The following is an 18,330-nucleotide window of genomic DNA, read 5'->3' on the forward strand; positions in this document are numbered from 1 at the left end:
GTTTAGCCATGATGTAGCATGGGTCTGTATATCAACAGCATAACTCGAGAAGTTGTGTAAGAGATTTGGTAGGTGGGTAGTGGTTGTGAAAATGAAGGTTAAGTTTGAAAATGATTCTCCTATCACTTTTCTATGGTACTGCAGCAGACTTTGAATGTATGTACTTAACACGAGAAGTTGTGGATGGATCTTAATGATAATTGGTAGGTGAGTAGAACTTGTGGAAACAAAGGTGAAGTTCAAAATGGTTCACCTAGCATTTCCCAATGATACTGTAACAGACTCTCTGTGTTTGTGTATGTATGTGTCTTTGTGTACAAAATAACTTGAGAAGCTGTGTGTGTGATATAGTAGATGAGTAGGGGACGTGAAGACTAAGACACAATAAAAACAAGCTCCACGGTATATTTCGGCAAGGTTATTATAATTATCATTGTTTAGATTACAAAAGGGATGCGACATTTGCACATATACTCATTTCAAAGTACAAGAATCACCTGTTTACATCTATGTTAACAAACAATTGAGCCAAGGCATAAAAACAATATGCAACCTGAAAGATGGACAAAGTGTAATATGTCAGAGGTTCAATATGACGTCGTCTCAAAACATTATAGAAAGTCAACCAAGTCTGACAATTTGGGCATATTCAGGGTTTAAAAACATTCTTATACTTTAGGAACAGGAAGACATTGAATTCTATTGGACAGCTCATGTTACACATGTATGGCCCCAAAGGTATGAAATTGGCACATTTCAATCTTAAAACGAAAAGGCTCCGCCACTGAGGCATTGCCAAAAATGGAAGAAATTGAAATTTTCCAAATCTTATCCACCTAATCTTAACATTCGGTGAATCGTATATTTTGGTTTATGCAGGCAGCACCTCCTTTTGTAAAATGGAATGGCCTATCCCAAAGATTAGTAATACATGTATATGCTTTGGTACGGTCATTCCATTCCGTAACAGGGGGAGTCTTATATTAACACTCTGATGTCAGGTTTATTTTTTGTTAGCGTTACAAGCCGATACCTAAAAACTTCTGATCTACAGATGTAGCCACAGTCCCTCTACACTTGCCACACAAGTTCTTTCAACAGCAGCCAAATGCCAAGAAAAAAAAGAAATGACAAAAAAAAAACCTTACAATTCTCGCTTAGCCATGGTTTACACATTTGTACACTATACAGATTTTGCGGCAAATAAATATACATAAGATTTGTACATAATATTGACAACCATTACATTTTGCACAATCCAGGAAAAAAAATAAAAGAAGTTAAAGCCTAAACAGGTAAAATGTAGAATTCTACCTGGACATTCATTTGCTGCAGCCATATTGGACTATTTGAAAAAAAATAATAATACCACCAATACCTTTTCTCAATATACTAAACACAACTATCATGTATGTAAACTGATTTCACAACAATGAACTTAAAAACACGGAAAAAAAGCAGAGCAGGCTTTGCAAATGTAGAAAATGCTTTGAGAAAACGTAGTTTGATTTAAGAAATTTTGTCACCATTGCCAATGTATGTTAAGTTGCTTTCGAGGTTTACAGTTAAAAAAAAATCTATTGTCAAAGACCAAAGGTCATGTCAATGCCAAAGGTCAGGTCAAAGGTCACATCAAAGTCCAAAGGTCATGTCATGACATAGTCCTAATGTTGTGTTGTATTGCAGATGTCAAAGCATGAATTAACCCTAACTGAAGGAACTACCCCACCAATATTTTTCACTGCCTTTTACACAAAAATAGCATCAACAAACTAAACCAGACAATACACACAGCAAAGTAAAGAAGTGGAGAAACCAACATGTCCGAAACACGCAAGAAACCCGCCGTGCAACACTACACAGACCTTACTATAAGACTGACAGTATTGTTTCCGCCCTTCCCCATGTATAAAGTATAGCATAGGAAACCCAAATTTTCTCCAAAGTTTACCAACTTCTGGAACTGCACAATTCTATTCTTATTTCTTCTATACCACAAAAATACCCCCTGAAAAAAAGAGCATTAAAAGAGGCCAATTGTACCTCAACATACTTTCTGTGAACAATATTTTGAAGATTTTGGTCTGGCCAAGAATTAACTGAACCAGAACCATACTAACTTAGCAAGGGCTTGTTCACCAGTAGTATTTAGGATTTTGACAGTAGTAAACTAGCTGCTGACAGTCAAGTTTAACCTTATCCCTGCAGCCTAACTGTAATGTGTAGTTTGTGCCAAATGGCTACATTAACAGGGAGATGGTTAACCTTCTAATGTGCTTTGTGCGAATTATAAGTAATGTAAATATGGATGCAAAAAATCCAAAAATATAGTTTGAAACACGCATGTGCAGTGTGGTGCATTATGGGTAATATGTCAAAGTTGAAAGTTCATGGTCATTCTTTATTGTACTGCCAGGGGTCTTTAACCATGACATATTACCCACAATGCATTCTACTGCACATGCCCAATTCAACCTGTGAACCAGCTTATTCAAATGGAATCATGGGAAAATATGATGTGACAGCTGGTGATACCAAGAAGGGGGGGGGGGGCGTTAGATTCTTATTCTATCAATAAAATCTAAGTTCAATCAATCATAATTATCTAACCCTATCTTATAACAGTCATAGAGAATTCATTCCTCGTTTCTTTCATGATTTTTAAATCAAGATCTCCAGAAAACTGTGCATGATCACAAAATGTTTCAACCCGACCTAAAAAATACCCTCTTGTATGTCATGAGTGCTACAGAAAGCCTTGCAATCTTACAGCTTATTTTCAACATTATCAATTGACAAAGGCAAGACATTTAAACAGCTTCCTTATCATAAACATCTTATCTTTACCTATCTGTCATTTTAAGTACACAGCCATCTAGAAAAGACTGAATTAGAAAAGTTAAGAAAATAGCATGTTCTTTGTCAAAATTTCTCTACATACACACAACTGCTTAGCAGCTGTTAGAACCCATCTACACAACACTGGGGTGACATCAGCACTACTCGTGTGGGTGTGATGTCATCAGTCTGGGTACACAAATGTCATGGCAAAGGTCAAGCGGTATGACCTTGACTCTGGGGCTGACCCTAGCACCGCCATCCCTGTTTTGCACAACGCCTCAAAACTACAACTATACAAGTCTGTCTGTCGTCAAACCTTCCCCCACATATCCTACAACTTTCTTTTCAAAAAATGCAGCACGCAATATTCAATAAAACAACCAGTTAAAAACATGTGGTGCTGCTGTCATACTTTTTTTCTATTGCAGGAAATTTGACACAGAGTAGGCCTCAGAGTTGGAGGGGACGCTAGCAAATCTGTCAGCCAGTTGAACTTTCTTTCTTAGGGATTTCGAAAGAAAATCTGTGACACACATGTGCAAAATTTGACTTGCTCTTCAAACCGATGTTTCCTGACTGAAAAATGTACATTGTACCGTCCCCTGTATCTCTGGGGCCTACAGTCGAGTCCAAATAACTGGTAGGTTTAGATTCTTCTGGAGTTGAAAAATTTGGAACTTTGTGCTTTACTCCTCTTGGCAAAGTGAAGGGAAGGCCTGATTGTCAAGTACACGTCGACCAATGGCTATCGAATAAATTTGTACAACAAAGGTGCCATATGGGGTTTTACAAGTGAGGGTGTGAAAGGGGTTTTAAAGATCTGTATTTTTTTTGTGATAACTCATGTTTTATTCAGGAATCTACCGGTAAAAGAACTTCAGGCGACACTACTCTGACCAGAAATAAAACTTGCATAGAACTTTTTTGTCTTTTTATCTGATTCAAAGTTGCAACAAACAGCTATTTTCTTCATTCGGGATTCAAGACACGTCTATACAACAAAATTTGTACAATTCTATAAACATTATCAAATTGGGGAATAACCGTATCCCCCTTCACACCCTCAGGAGGCTATGCTAGGGGGTGGGGTGGCCCAGCTACTGCTATACCAGCTCCAGCTGTCGGTATCTTTTCCTCAGGTTGGACACAGGGTCTTTGAACAGGAGGGGGTCCAGTCTCATTTGCGAGCGTTTCAGCGGCATGTAGCCGAACAGATCCACGAAGCCGTTCATGCATGTTTGCCGCTGGGAGAAATGGTTGGGGTCGGCCCAGCGCGACGACTTGCTATTCCCCTGCAGCATTGTCTCTTTGTACTGCTTCTTCTGCGTGACCTTGATCGGCGGCAGTTTGGTGACGTGCGAGACCAGGAAGTTCATCAGGATGTCCTCACAGTTGTCGCCCTCGTCCACCAACCGCCGCGCCTCCTCAGGCAACCAATGGGTGTACAGGAAGTTGTAGTATCTGAGAAAAAAGTAGCAGCAAATTGGTTAGAGCAGATTCAGGTTGCATCTGGAAAAAAGTAGCTGCAAATTGGTTAAAGCTGATTCAGCTTCCTTCAGAGACATGGGAAAGGTTCCAGTTGAGTAATACCACCTATGGTGCACCAACATTGTCACAACAGCATGCATATGCTGCTCCTGCAGTACTGGCTACATCAGATAGAGGGAGGTGCTGAATTACAGACTCACTACCAGGTAATGACAATGGTTAGCCACTCTCTTATTTCACAGGATTAAGATGTTCACGACTCTCCTGACTTAGTGTTGGCCATCAAGCTTCTAAGGCCCTGACCAGTGGAAGAGATGCTAGAACTGAGTAGGAGCATGAAGTACATGTAGTTAGGCTGGGGGCCTGACCAGTACACATGTAGAGGCTGCTAATTTCCATCTCGTAAATGGTCAATGCCATATTGCAAAATGGCTAACTTTTACTAGTTTAAGTGCCTTAGCACGGTCCGTCTAAAATGATGTTTCATGGCGTAGAGGTTAGGGTTTTAGAGCTACACTTTTGGACCCGGGCTCGAATCTGAGCTTGTGCTTAATTTACACTTATATTTAAAATTCTACATGACCCTCCCTCATATTTGCTATTAGAATATTGCTTTTTATAGCACATATTACTTTTTATTTGTTTTTGGACGCTCGAAGCATATGGCATCGACCATTTACGAGACGGAAAATTGCGTAGGGGCTACTAGTTACATGATCAGATGTAGTCAAACTACATGTACATCCCTACATACCTATGATAGAAGGCAGCCCCAGTTAGCACCATGGAGTAGTCGTTGGTCCATTTGGACGTGTACCCCCAGCGCGACTTGGCCTCGTCCCAGTAGTGGCTCCGCGCCGGGTACCCCACCACCCGGTCTGGGAAACTCTCCCACACGGCGAAGGCAAAATCAACCTACGGGACAAACACACACCATTGGCTAAAATTAGGGCTGCGTACATAAACATCAGGTACAGGTACAGAGGTTTAAGTATAGAGGTCTGGACCTGTACCTATACCTGAACAACTTGACAAATTAACACATGTACACAGTGAAGGCAAAATCAACCTACGGGACAAACACACACCGTCATCTCAGTAACGTAACATCAGGTACAGGTCCAGGGGTTTAGCTACAGGAGGGCCTGCATGGGGGGTTTCCAACAACGCTCTACGCTAAAGTTTTGAGAGCCAGCTACGTATTACGCTGACATCAAGAAGCCTCCCCATTATGTTTTACAATAAATTCCGGGTAGCTACAAAGCATTAGGTAGAATAAAAAGGGAGAATTGAATTAGAGCGTCCGTCTATGTTCTACATAAAATCTACGGAAAAGGGCATGCGGGCCCCCCAACAGGGCTGGACCTGTACCTGTACTTGAACAAATTGACATATATTCTTCTGAACTTCCACAAAAACAATAGAAACCATAATAAAACAGGACAGAATTGTAGGCCATAATGTCTTATTCAAACAAAACAGTGTGTAAACTGTTTCTCGTTGAATTCCTAGTGCCCTACAATACACTAGCGGTCCTTGAATGATCTGTTGCATATTAGTTTTGCTTGCACTGTGCACTGAAGCTAGATGTAATTTCCCCACCTCGTCTGTGTTGAGAATGGTGTCCTCATCCAGGCTTAACACGGCATCTGTCTGGATGATGTCATAAGGAAAGAAACGGCTGCTCATTTGCTGCAAGAAACAAAGAAAACGAAACATCTAAGACCCTTATATGATAAAAAAAAAGGTTAGAAACAAATCTCAACAGGCTAGATCACTGATCCAAGCTACTGGTGCTAGATGCTATGCTACCAGTGTTCGATGGTAGGCTACCGATGTTAGATGCTAGGCTACATGTGTTAGATGCTAGGCTACTGATGTTAGATGCTATAGGCTACTGTGTTAGATGCTAGACTACAGGTGTTAGATGCTAGACTACCGGTGCTAGATGCTACTATTACTAGGCTACCGGTGTTAGATGCTATAGGCTACTGGTGCTAGATGCTATCTACAAGTGTTAGATGCTAGGCTACCAATGTTAGATGCTAAGCTACAGGTGCTAGATGCTAAGCAGGAGAAATGGGCTGAATCAGCCGCAGAGCAAAATGGGTCAATACCTTTCCGCTCACCTTGCTCTGCCCCTTCACTACCATGATGGGAATCCCCGTCGGGGGCCATCTATTTTTTGCAGGCAAAGGCTTGTCACTATTCCATAGAACTACAATCTAGAACAAACAAGAAGAAAGGAAGTCAATATACATGTAACTGCCTTTCCATCAAATATCTTACAATTCGGATAAAGAAATAGATATCAAAATCTCTGCTTTGAGGTATGCTAAGAACCTTCATTGCCTTTGTGTGTAAAATGCGTACACATCCAAGTATAGGAACATATGTCAACTTTTTCCTGCATCTAAATCGGCCTGCTTGTAATGTGCTTGTAAATTTTTGACATACATGTAAATCAAAGCAGACTGACTTAAGAGCAAGAAAAGTGTGACGTTCACACTTTTCCTAACCTTGCGTATGTTCACAGTTTTTGTAAGCTTGCGTGTGTACACCGTTTTCACGTGCTAAGTTTACTGTGTGTTTGATTTAGTTGGATTTCTATTGGTGACAAAATACAAATAAATTAAACCAAACCAAACACACCGGCAAAAAACCTAACCTGCAAAAACTGTGTACGCACACTTGTAAGCAACATGTACCTGTACTTGAACAATTTTACAAATTGAGATATGTTCATCTGAACTTTCGCAAAAACAATAGAAGCCGTAATACTACTAAATTTGACAGAATCTTTAGCTTCATTCACATTAAACAGGACAGAATTGTAGGCCGTTATGTCTTATTAAACAAAACCTAACGTGAGAAAACTGCGTACACGTATGTGTGTGTGTGTGTGCAACTGCGAAGCTGGTGTGTTACGCCGAAAGGCTATACACATACAGAACATGTACTAACCTGAGCAGCATGTTTAGACATGGCCACGGCCTTGATTAATTTATAAATGGGCGCTGACTGGGAGATAACGGGTGACGTGGCCAGGATGACGGCCGTGAACCCCCGCGGCGGCGACAGACCCAGCGGCGAACGGAAGAAGGGAAAGTCCGCCAAGTTCTCGGAATATTCTGGAAGCACAGCGAGCGCGCCTGGCGGCCGGTTCCAGACAAAGGCACTTCGTGATTGGTGGGACATTATTCTATCTCTAAGTATCTGGAACAACAGAGAGAAAATAGGGTTAATATTCATCAAGTCTTAGGAAAGAAACAGAAGACACATTATATTATTTAAGTGCTACTTTTCCATTGGTCGTGACAGAGAAGCAAATTCATTGTACCAGGAAACAGGGCTCTAGCCAGCTTGAAATTTTTTTCCATCAGCCCAGGTTTATGATTGTACCTGGGGGGGGGTCTGGGGAAAACTTGGGGTTTTCAAGCCGCTAAAATTGCAATTTCCCACATTTTGAGAGGCAAATCATGGGGTTCCGTTGAGAGTGGTCATGGGTATTGGATGTTTATATATTTCTTCTCAAGATATTTGCCAATCATGCCCGCCAAGACTCAAGGTTGACAGATTGGTCTTAAAATCTTTCCGTCACATGCTGCAAAGTTCCTGCAATTGATGGAAGAACAGGTGCTGGCAGGATCCCTGACAGGGACACAAACAAACAAAGACTTACCTCTAATGTAGTAAGAACTATTCTTTCCACTGAGGAAAAATAAGTTTCCCAGAGGAACTGTGTCTGCTGCCTCAGGGCCAGGATTTTTTCAGGCGGGATCGCTCGCAGAATAGAAGGAAGCTGCAACAGAACAAAAAACACAGATTATGAAACAATTTGAACTGTAATTTCCAACACAAGACATTGGATTTTGACTGTACAACTCTTGGTCTTTGTCAAGGAATAAGCAATTCACTGCGTTTGTGAAGTCATGCTATGCAGATGGCTCTCATGAATCTATGAGCAGTGGATCAAAGGTTGCTTTCAAACAACACAAATTCATACTAGAACTAGAAAGATCCTGCAAATACATGCAGTGTAATTCCTAGTTTTATTGCAGTTACTGTACTTTTATGTTCACGGTTTTTGCAGTGACTGTACTGCCGATTTCCTAGAATTATCGCAGAGTGTAACTCGCTGTCACCAAGTAAAATAGGGACATTATCATTAGATAGCTTTGAAAGTTTAAACAATGTTTAGTCGATCGGTGTAATGTAGCCAGCTGCTACCACGCCGCGTGTCTTCAAAGCTGGTGTTACACCGAAGGGCGGTTATACTGGGAATAAAGTAGACAGATACACTTTCTTTTTTTCTGCACCTGCTGCCACCATGAACGTATACTAGTACCTCAATTTTCCTCAGTTATATGAACTTCTGCTTCTGCAAACATCAAGTGAATAGCGGTACAACAAAAGACAGGAACTTACTTGAAATAGCAGCCTTTCGTCAGCCGTAATAGTGGCTCGGTCCCACTCAATCACCTCCGAAAACGGGAGCTCCCATCCGTTTGCCTCGATAACGGGAATGCACGCTGCCTGCAGCGCTTCCAGGAAGCGGAAAGACCCGAGCCGACGCCCGCGTGGCACGAGACAGAACGTAGAATTGTGCAGGAGTGTGTTGTAGTCATATCTGTGTGGAGGAAAGGAAAATTGGTCAATAAGATGCTGAGATAATGGTACGCAATGTAGGAAAATTATCGCAAAAGTTCATCTGTGTTGGTAGTTAGGCCACACTGATTTAATTCTATGGATGACATCCGTGCGCATGTACTACCACAAATTTACAAGAACAGCTTTGTATTCCTGTGACATTTTTTTTTCATTCGCCCGCTCGCAATAGTTTTGGGGTCTTCCGGGGATGTCATCCATAAAAATTAAAATGAAGTCAGTGTGGCCTTACTGTAAGTTTATATTATAATTATAGCTAAAACTTTTGTGAAATTGTCCTAGCTTAGTGCATTTAACCAGTCACTCTGGTCTTCTTCAATACACTGAAGTGACCAGAGAGACTTATATTATTGTAATGTGGGCTGCAACTGGGGCCGACATCGTTTACCAGTGCAAGGGTAGACTGTAAAACTCGCCTTAAGCTCTTGTTTTATTTGTACTCAGCCAGGGAGGGTGGAAAACGTCCACAGAGTTGAAAAATCGAGGATGGAAGAAGTTCCAAATAGGGCTGTGTACCGGTTCACTGGACTTGGATCCGGACTTGTTTAGGTTCAAGTCCAAAAAAACCTAAAAGTCAAGAACCGAGTCCGGACTTATTTCCATGAAAGACCATTTCACATACCCCTTTTCTTTCCAAACCACCTAAAACCTTCCGTAGATTGCAAAATCTTTGCTGCAAAATGAAGAAAACATTGCCATAGGGCATCGTCAAGTGCCGGCCTCCATGTTATGTGGCCAAGTTATACCCAGACAACATTGCAAGGTTGTCAACATGCAATTTTGTATATGCCATGGGTTTAGGTCTGGACTTACAAGTCCGGAACTGAACCTAAACCTCTGGACTTGAATCCGGACCTGAACCTAAATGTGGGTTTAGGTATGCAGCACTATGGAAGAAGTTCCGAAAGACATCTGGTCAGCACATTTTCCCCACTCAAATACCAGGTTTAGATATTTACATGACCCTTAGTCTTGCCAACTTGACACCTGACCTCTAGTTTGGGAACTGTGAGTCTTGCAACTCTCGCTGTGGTTTCATTTTCCCTTTTTCAAATTTTTGCCGCAGTATCAGAAAATGCATTTTCACAGTAACTGCAGAACAGTGTTTTAACTGAGAACTGCAGAAAGTTCCTTTTATTTCTACTGCAAAATTATTTGTTCCCGCAAAAATATCTTAATTTACAGTTCTAGTCAACATAATTGTGTCATACAAAATTTCACCTAAATAGCTTGTCAATGATTTTTTGAATGAAGAGAAAGAAAAAAATTGGTAGGTACGAAACTTGTAAATCCTGTCAAATAAAGTGGACAAAATGTATCCTTGCTTTGTAAGCTAAAAAGAAGATAATAAAATTCATAACCCCATTGTATTAATAATGTTGAAAAAGGTGATCAAATATTTGTGTATGTATTCAACATCTTTTAGCATTTTTGTATACAGAAATACATTGTATTGACTATTGATAATGCAGCTACAGTGCAAGATATTGGCACCGCATACGACTTCACCAACAATCCCCATCTGCAGTACACATATGGGGTGCTAGGAGGAGCTGTTTTGAAGCTCCACTGCTACAGGTACAAACATGCACACAGCACAGGCCATGTTCGGACATGACCAGACGTCTAGACATGTCTTAACTATTGAGTCAACAAAAACTGGTCCGACCAGAACTGTAATGTCTGACAATGAGATAAAACACACGCTTGTGCCAACTTCTTTAAAAACTCTAGTGCTCCTGATCCAATATGTATGATTTATATAAAATATATATCCTCAAATCAAATCTTTTCTTTCCTACTTTGTTGAATACCAATTCTATAAGAAAGAAAAAGTGTTCCTAGCTATGGTAATACTACTTTCAGGGTAACTAGATTTAACATCAATTTTAACTTGTACATAGTACAATATAGTACTCTTGAATTGTGTTCATTTAAAATCTAAAGATATAGGTACAACGTACTTATTTTCATCAGAATAGAGTGAAGAAATAGGGCACAACACTGGGGCCTTATAAAGGTTCAAAATGAGAATCTTTACATTCTAATTCAGTTACAAACTTAGCCATAATACCATGTCTTAAAGAATTGACTTGGCCAGACAGGGGTATACGTACACCTAACCGTCACCACTTACAGCCAGGCCAACACAATAGGCGACGTCAAAGCCATTGTTTAAAATAATTACCGAGATCCGACCTCAACAAAGGGGACAACATAGTGGGGGACTGAAAACACTTAGGGTCAGACCATGATGGATTAGGGGCGGGGGAGGGCAGGATGTCACATTCTGCACTGTCTAAAAAAAACATGGAACAATATATTTCATCCATACTGTGGTATGGAGTGAAATATACATTGTAATTAAGGAAAGCAAGGAAGTAACATCTGGAAAAAAGAATGTTATTGCTAATTTGAAATTCTTCCAAAAGTGTGTCATGGAAACGATTATAAATGTTAATCAAATAATGTCAGAGGAATTATTTTGTACCCAGGTGTTTGCCATAATATTTTAATTACAAATTTGTGTTTGCGCTAATTTGGCAGATGCACTCTAACAATACATTAAATTGTTTGAAAACAGACAATATGTAGAATTCAGTGATCATACAAAATGTGATATCATAACAAAATGGATTATTCTCAGCGACTCCAATATGATGATACAGTACTTCAGATTATTCTTATCTTCAATTTCATCTATAAAGACTATAATAGCCTGTTTTTGAAATAAATTGTTAAATCTACTTCTAAATATGATGTAACTATTTTCATCAATGCAGATACAAATAAAAACTAGGTTATACAAATTGGTTTACAAGTGTCCACATAGTTAAAGAAAATATTTTCAATACTTCAAGAAAAACTTAGAATCGAAGTCAACTCTTGTAGATTCTTGTAAAACATTCAATACAAGTAAAAAAAAATCTATAATGTTGTTAGGTATACAAATTGGTTGACATGTGTCCACGTAGTCAAAGAAATATATTCTCAGTACTTCAAGAAAAGAAACTTAGAAGTCAACTCTTATAGATTCTCGTAAAACATTCGGAGAGTTTCAACGAGGCTTGGTTAGCGTGAAGAGCGTCACGTGCGAACACGGCGCGCCCACCCGATACCCGTGGGACTCCCACAATTTACGTAGGTCCTTTGGACTTCGAGTGTCGTCCACGGAAAGTTTGACCGGACTTGCTGGCACTCGAGAGAATGGGTATTGCGAGCTTGTACCGGAGAATCCCCGAGTGTGTATGGCACTAGTGCGGGCAGGCATGCGGAGTCTTTTGTGCACAGTCTGGTCAAACCATGGGAAACATCCCCAATCAATACAGCTTGGGAACACAATGCTTACAAGTACACTCCACTTCCGACACCCTAAAGAACAACCTGTCTACCCCTATAACAACATGGTGTGGTCCACACCAGCATGCACATCAAGCACGAGTCGGACCGTACCAAACTGAAAATGGGGAGTCATTTATAAATGTTCAAGTAGTTGGAGAATTGGACATTTCTAAGATTACCTGTGAACACAGGTAGACGTTGTAGAGGAGTTCTTAAGAGCGCAGGTGAGGGGATGGTGTGACAGCACTGACCTTGTCTTAACAAAGGGCATTTGCGTTACCTAATGTCAAGTCAAATGAACTTAACAAGCCTGTGGCATATAAAGTCTATAAACTTGCCTATAAACTGATACAGCAAAAAGATCAGTATATAATTCCAATATAATCTAAAACCAGGGCATGAAATAACACATATATATGTAGGACTAGGATAGTTCTGCTAAAATTGGAGCTTTGCAGGTACAAAATGTATTTCTGATTTCTACCAACAGTGGTCCATGTATCGGGTTTAAATTATACATGTAGGTTTACGTGGATTATTATCTGCTTCATTGACTGTTATGAAAGAAATTGTTATTAACTGTTATTGAAATATGAAAGAAATAACAGCAATGTTTCTTAACAGTTTGACTTTCTTTTACCACTACTGTTGTACAGAAACTTGAAAACACCATGAGTTTTATGATTGAAGTTTTATGATTCAAATGATTACGTTAAATTGGCATGGAGCTCTCTAACCCAGCACGGGGAGGCTAACATGTGTAAATGCTATTCTATACTGTAATTCCTGATTTTTTCACTGTACTTTTATGTTCACCATTTTCACTGTCACTTCTGTACTGAGTGTGACCTTATCATTACAGTTAAGAAATAATTCCTGGACTTTCTTTTTCCTGCACCTGTCGCCACCGTGGACATATAGTTCTGTGAACATGTCTAATTTTCTCAGACTGTAAAATTTTGCACCCGTGAACATTAAGTGAATTAGTACCTGTATTACCCTCCCTGGTACATACATGTACGTGCCCCCCTCCCTCATCTCAAGTTTGTTGTTATTTTTGGACTTCTCCCCTCTCCCATTGTGGGGACCCCTGATTGCTTTTCTGTTCAGGTTGGTTTAATGAAACATCTTGTTTGGGGTGAAAACTTGACCCCTGGGAGAAGCAATGACCCCTTGACCTTGAAAACATCACTTAGAACATGCCAGGCGGTTATGGGACACTAATGGTTTCCAGCAGTCGGTGGACTCACATGTACATTTTCCCACCATGAAACTGCACTGCAACTAAATAGTTAACCTACAGTGTATTTCTGGCCAGGATGGTATTTCAGCAAAAAGGTAATACTGTAAGTCACTTTATATTAGCAGTAGGAAAATTTTGCTGAGAAAATAGACATGTTTGCGGAACTATATGTTCACGGTGGCGGTAGATGCAGAAGATGAAGAAAGTCTGCATATTATTAGTTTGTGGTAATGATAGATTCGCGACGAAGAAGTGACAACAAAAACTGCAAGAAAACGGTTCAAGGCTTTTGAAAATGTAAGGTATTTAACGTACCATCACAAGTAACAGTTCTTTCAACTAATGACAGAAAGGCAATTAGCAGTTCGACCAATGAGAGAATTGCAAATAGCAGTTCAACCAATGAGAGATTGGCAAATACTGGTTCAACCAATTAAAGGATGACCAATGAGAGAGTGGCAAATAGTGGTTCAACTTTAACCAATGAGAAAATGGCAAATAGCAGTTCAACCAATGAGAGTGGCTGCATGCTCGACCAATGACAGAGTGGCTGCATGTTCAACCAATCAGATCTAGAGAGTGACTGCGGATCTGTCATCTATTTGCATTTTTCTGTTTTCATTTTGCATTCCTATCTATTGACAGAGTTGCATTATAAGCCATTGGTCTATCAATATAAACTGCCTGAAAAAAATTAGGCCGCGCCTGTTTCTATGTATGGCTCCCCACTGTAGTAACCTACATACTAAATGGTACTTTTTGTCTTTAGAGGGATCACAGTGAACATTACATTACCATCTTTATGTGTGAGGCGAGTGATTTCAAAACTCAAACCACTCAAAAAAAGGAGCCAAGGCTTAGGCCACACCAATTTAATTTCTTGGTTAACGAATTCGCCCGCTTCTTTTTTTTTTCTGATTTGCAAATAAAAATTCAGAATCAACTGCAAAATGCTCATATTTTGCCCTGAAAACAGTTGAAAACAGTCCTTTTATTTACCCTAGTTGTTACAGTTATTCCATCTTTCAATGCAGTGGTATCATTAAAAGTTGAAAATTCAATGTTTAAATTTTGAACCAGCCTGGTGTGTTGACTTCATGGCTCCTATCGTACCGTTTTGGGCCATAATAGGATGCCTAGGCCTGTTTTTATTTTTATCTTTTTTTTTCGCCCGCCTGCTCCATTATTTTTCTAGAGAAATCCGTTAGTCAAGAAATTAAATTGGTGTGGCCTTATCCTGAAAGTAATTTAGCCCCACCAGTGGTCAAATTTGATATATTGTCCCAAAGGGAATACATTTTCTTCTAGGACTCCACAATGAGAGTCTGCATGCATTTTTTTCTGCCAGCAAGCAATTTTAATTCACGGTTAATTAATCTTTAGTCTATAGTAGTTGGCCTGCTATAATTCAAATCTTGAGTCTCACTGTATTCACTTAAAAAAAACATGCTAAGGTAGAAACTTTGGCCTTAGTTAGAGTTTTAAATAATTTTTCATGTTGATTTCATAGTTCAACACTGTTTTTTCAACAAAAGAAATCAGTATTACCTGAACTGATGCCTACTTTATTTCATTTCTTTACTTGCATACCCTTTAGCCCGATGGCTTGTCTTACAGGGTTCACACTTTTTTCTTTTCATACATATAATACGATATAACAACACATACATATCACACAAAATGACATAACCGTTAGTTAAAGGAAAATAATAACTTATGACATTGTTAAGAGAATTAGCATTGTTTGAACAGCTTTTTACAAAATATCTCCCTTTGTGTTTTTCTATCTGTATTCCATGCCTTCCCTCTTTTCTATTTTTGAATGGAAACCCTGTCCAAATCCTCAAAGTCTCTTCCTTCCCGCATCCCAGAACAAGAGGATTTTCTACCCCGTCGAGCGAAGAGCTTCCCTACTCCACACCGTGACTCGTTCTTCCCAGCAGGAATTTTAATCGCTTTGTCCACGACAAGGTTGCCGGGAATTCCGTCCTCTGTCCTGTTGCCATAGCAACGGTCACGGACGACCTCACTTCAACCGGTGCTCGCACATTTGCATCAGGTTGTGTGTACTGTAATTCACTTTATATTCGCGGTAGCAAAAGTTGCACGAAAATGGACATATCAAGCCTCGAAATTAACTTTTCTTCCTATTGTCCCTGCACTGTCCTAAAATAAATCTCAACTGTCCCGAAATGAGGATGAACTGTCCCAACCTGTTTTTTTTTAAGTATTGTATAAACAAAACTTGAAGTCAACTTTGTTTTGCTTATGTCCACTACCAGGCCCACTATAATTGCTGAGTAGAAAGGAAATTCGGGGGGCCTTTTCCGGATCCAAAAGCCGGGACGTGTGCCTGATAAAAAAAAAAGGAAGGGCTGACATTCTAATGTTGATTATTTTTCTATTCTTTGTCCCAAAGTGTCTTTTTAGTTGTCCTCAATTTGACTGGTCAGTGGCCATTGAAACACTGTTAATTTCGAGCCCTGCATATTTGCAGAACTATATATTCGCGGTGGCAACAAGTGCAGAAAAAAGAAAGTCTGCGAATTATTTGTTCACGATAATGATGAGTTCATGGTACAAAAGTGAACGCGGGAAATCACAGATATAAAAGTACTGTGAAAAAATCCTGAATTACAGTAAGGCGTTACCAATTCATTTGTTTGTTTCTTTCGATGTTGCAGAAAGTTAATGGAGTGGGAAGATAAAATTAGAACAGAAGAAAGTTGTCCTACATATATATATAAAATGACACCACGGAAGTGACAAAGACAGCATGCATGAGAATGTTTCAAACAACATATTTTTAACTTTTAATGCATGGATAAATTGTCCAGGACAAAAGATACAAACGGAAGTTCTGCTGCAGTACCAAGGTCAGCCACCAGGAGAACTATATTTAGCCTTGACCTTTGTCTTCCTACAACCTACCAACATTCCAAATATCATCACAATCCATAAAGGCGTTCTGAAGTTATGCTGACTACAAATGTGCAGAAACACACACAGACACACAGACAGACACACCAAAAACAATACTTCCATTTTCCATGGAGGTAACATTTGGCAGACAGGTCAGGTTTAGGCAGAAACTTTCTAAACAAGCCACAGGAGACATGGGGACACAGCACTGCAATACTAAACACACCAATCCTGGCGGGGCACCAATTTTGATTGACATCTCCTTGGCACAACACCTCGGATCTACAGTCAGGACCATTCCCTCTACTGTATCCGGAACTACCCAGGCTGACAAGGGGCACAAAACTGTCGGCTCATCACCGAACAACTTCAATTAGTCATGCATGACCAACCGGAAAACTTGGAGCAAAGCGATGGCTTCCTTTTGTGTCAGGATTACAGGTCAAGGGTTAGAGGTCAGCGTGATACAGGGGTTACCGTAAATTCAATTTTTTTCCGGGGGATTTAATTTTGAGGTCATTTTGTGTTGGGAAGGAATGTTTCCGTGGTACTGTTAAGATTCTTGCGAAAACTTTTAGTTACGTCCTTTAGATTGTGGTTGAAACATTTACTTCAATTTAGTAAAACAGCATTTTTTTCACAAAAATTTATTACTGTAGTTCACAAATTTTCTGCAGTACTTTTATGTTCGCAGTTCCATTTTCTCAGACCGCAAACTTTTGCTACTGCAAATATAAGGTGAATTACAGTGTGAAGTGCATTCTCAGGTATAGATTGAAAAACTGTAAAAATAAATCCACTGCCAAGATATACAGTGAAAGATAACACCTACTGCTGATTTCCAAATTACACTTTTTAAAAAATTTTGTTGCTATGGAGTAACCTGTAGGTTTGAACTTTTGTTTATTCATAAGAATCTCAAATCGCCCTCTAGGCTACAAGAATTAATAGCATGTCAACAAGTTATTAATTATATCCCAATTTTTTTCATTAGTATTGCAGACAGACAGTCTGTGTGTGATCGACCATGCCCACACAAGTGGAATACAAATTTCATACAGTTACGCTGGGGAGGTTTGAAAGGTGCCAAATGAAGGATTAAGTTAGCAAAACTGAAAATACTCAGGTTAATTAAATCTAGATTGACATTTTAGTACATTTGCAGCATCATTGCATACATGTATATTTTAAGCACTTATAAACAGTGGCAAATTCATATTATTTTTTATCTACCATCTAAAATTCATGAACCTAGCATGTCTAGATCATGAGATATCAAAACTGGAAGTTCTGCTGCAGTACCTAGGAAAGCCGCCAGGGGGCCCAAAATCTAATCATTTTGAAGTCATATCAAGACCTACCCACTTACCAAGTTTCATGACAATCCATCCAAAGCTTCTTAAGTTATCGTGCTACTATGTAAACCGCGCACGCACACACACACACACACACACACACACACACACACACACACACACAAACGCTATGGAAAACATAACCTTCTTAGCCCAGCAAAAAGCATGTAAGCCATTCAAATTCCAGACAAATTTTTTTCCACATAGCATCTACAGAAAGGCACAATAAACATTGTGTCAACGCGATAAACAACCTGTCAAAAACTGGCACATTCCGCTAGCATGGCCAACCCTCAAGGATTACAACAACATAGCTGAAAACAACATGCATGTCAAGAAAACAAAAAAAGAAGGACAGTTTGTCTAGGCATAAGCCGTTAGGCCACACCAATTTAATTTCTTTGTTAACGGATTTTTTCTAGAAAAATAATAGAGAGGGCAGGTGAAAAAAAAAAACACAAAGGCTTAGGC

General features: G+C 39.6%; 1 protein-coding gene across 2 annotated transcripts in view; it reads right to left on the reverse strand.

The window, feature by feature from the left end:
• Positions 1-405: 405 nt before the first annotated feature.
• Positions 406-18,330, reverse strand: part of LOC109479557 (exostosin-1-like) — a 62,893-nt gene continuing 44,968 nt past the window's right edge. Inside the window, exons 2-8 of one of the 2 annotated variants that reach the window (XM_019781538.1) lie at positions 8,758-8,959; positions 8,012-8,131; positions 7,294-7,545; positions 6,459-6,554; positions 5,932-6,021; positions 5,084-5,244; positions 406-4,302 (exon numbers count right to left, since the gene is read on the reverse strand). In XM_019781538.1, coding sequence (XP_019637097.1) covers positions 3,945-4,302; positions 5,084-5,244; positions 5,932-6,021; positions 6,459-6,554; positions 7,294-7,545; positions 8,012-8,131; positions 8,758-8,959 — 1,279 coding nt within the window. In that variant the 3' untranslated portion in view covers positions 406-3,944. Of the gene's footprint in view, positions 4,303-5,083; positions 5,245-5,931; positions 6,022-6,446; positions 6,555-7,293; positions 7,546-8,011; positions 8,132-8,757; positions 8,960-18,330 lie in introns of both variants that reach the window. The other variant, XM_019781537.1, reaches the window with a different exon arrangement.

This window comes from Branchiostoma belcheri, unplaced genomic scaffold (genome assembly GCF_001625305.1).
Source record: "Branchiostoma belcheri isolate BF01 breed outbred unplaced genomic scaffold, Haploidv18h27 scaffold49, whole genome shotgun sequence".
NCBI classification, from domain to species: Eukaryota; Metazoa; Chordata; class Leptocardii; order Amphioxiformes; family Branchiostomatidae; genus Branchiostoma; species Branchiostoma belcheri.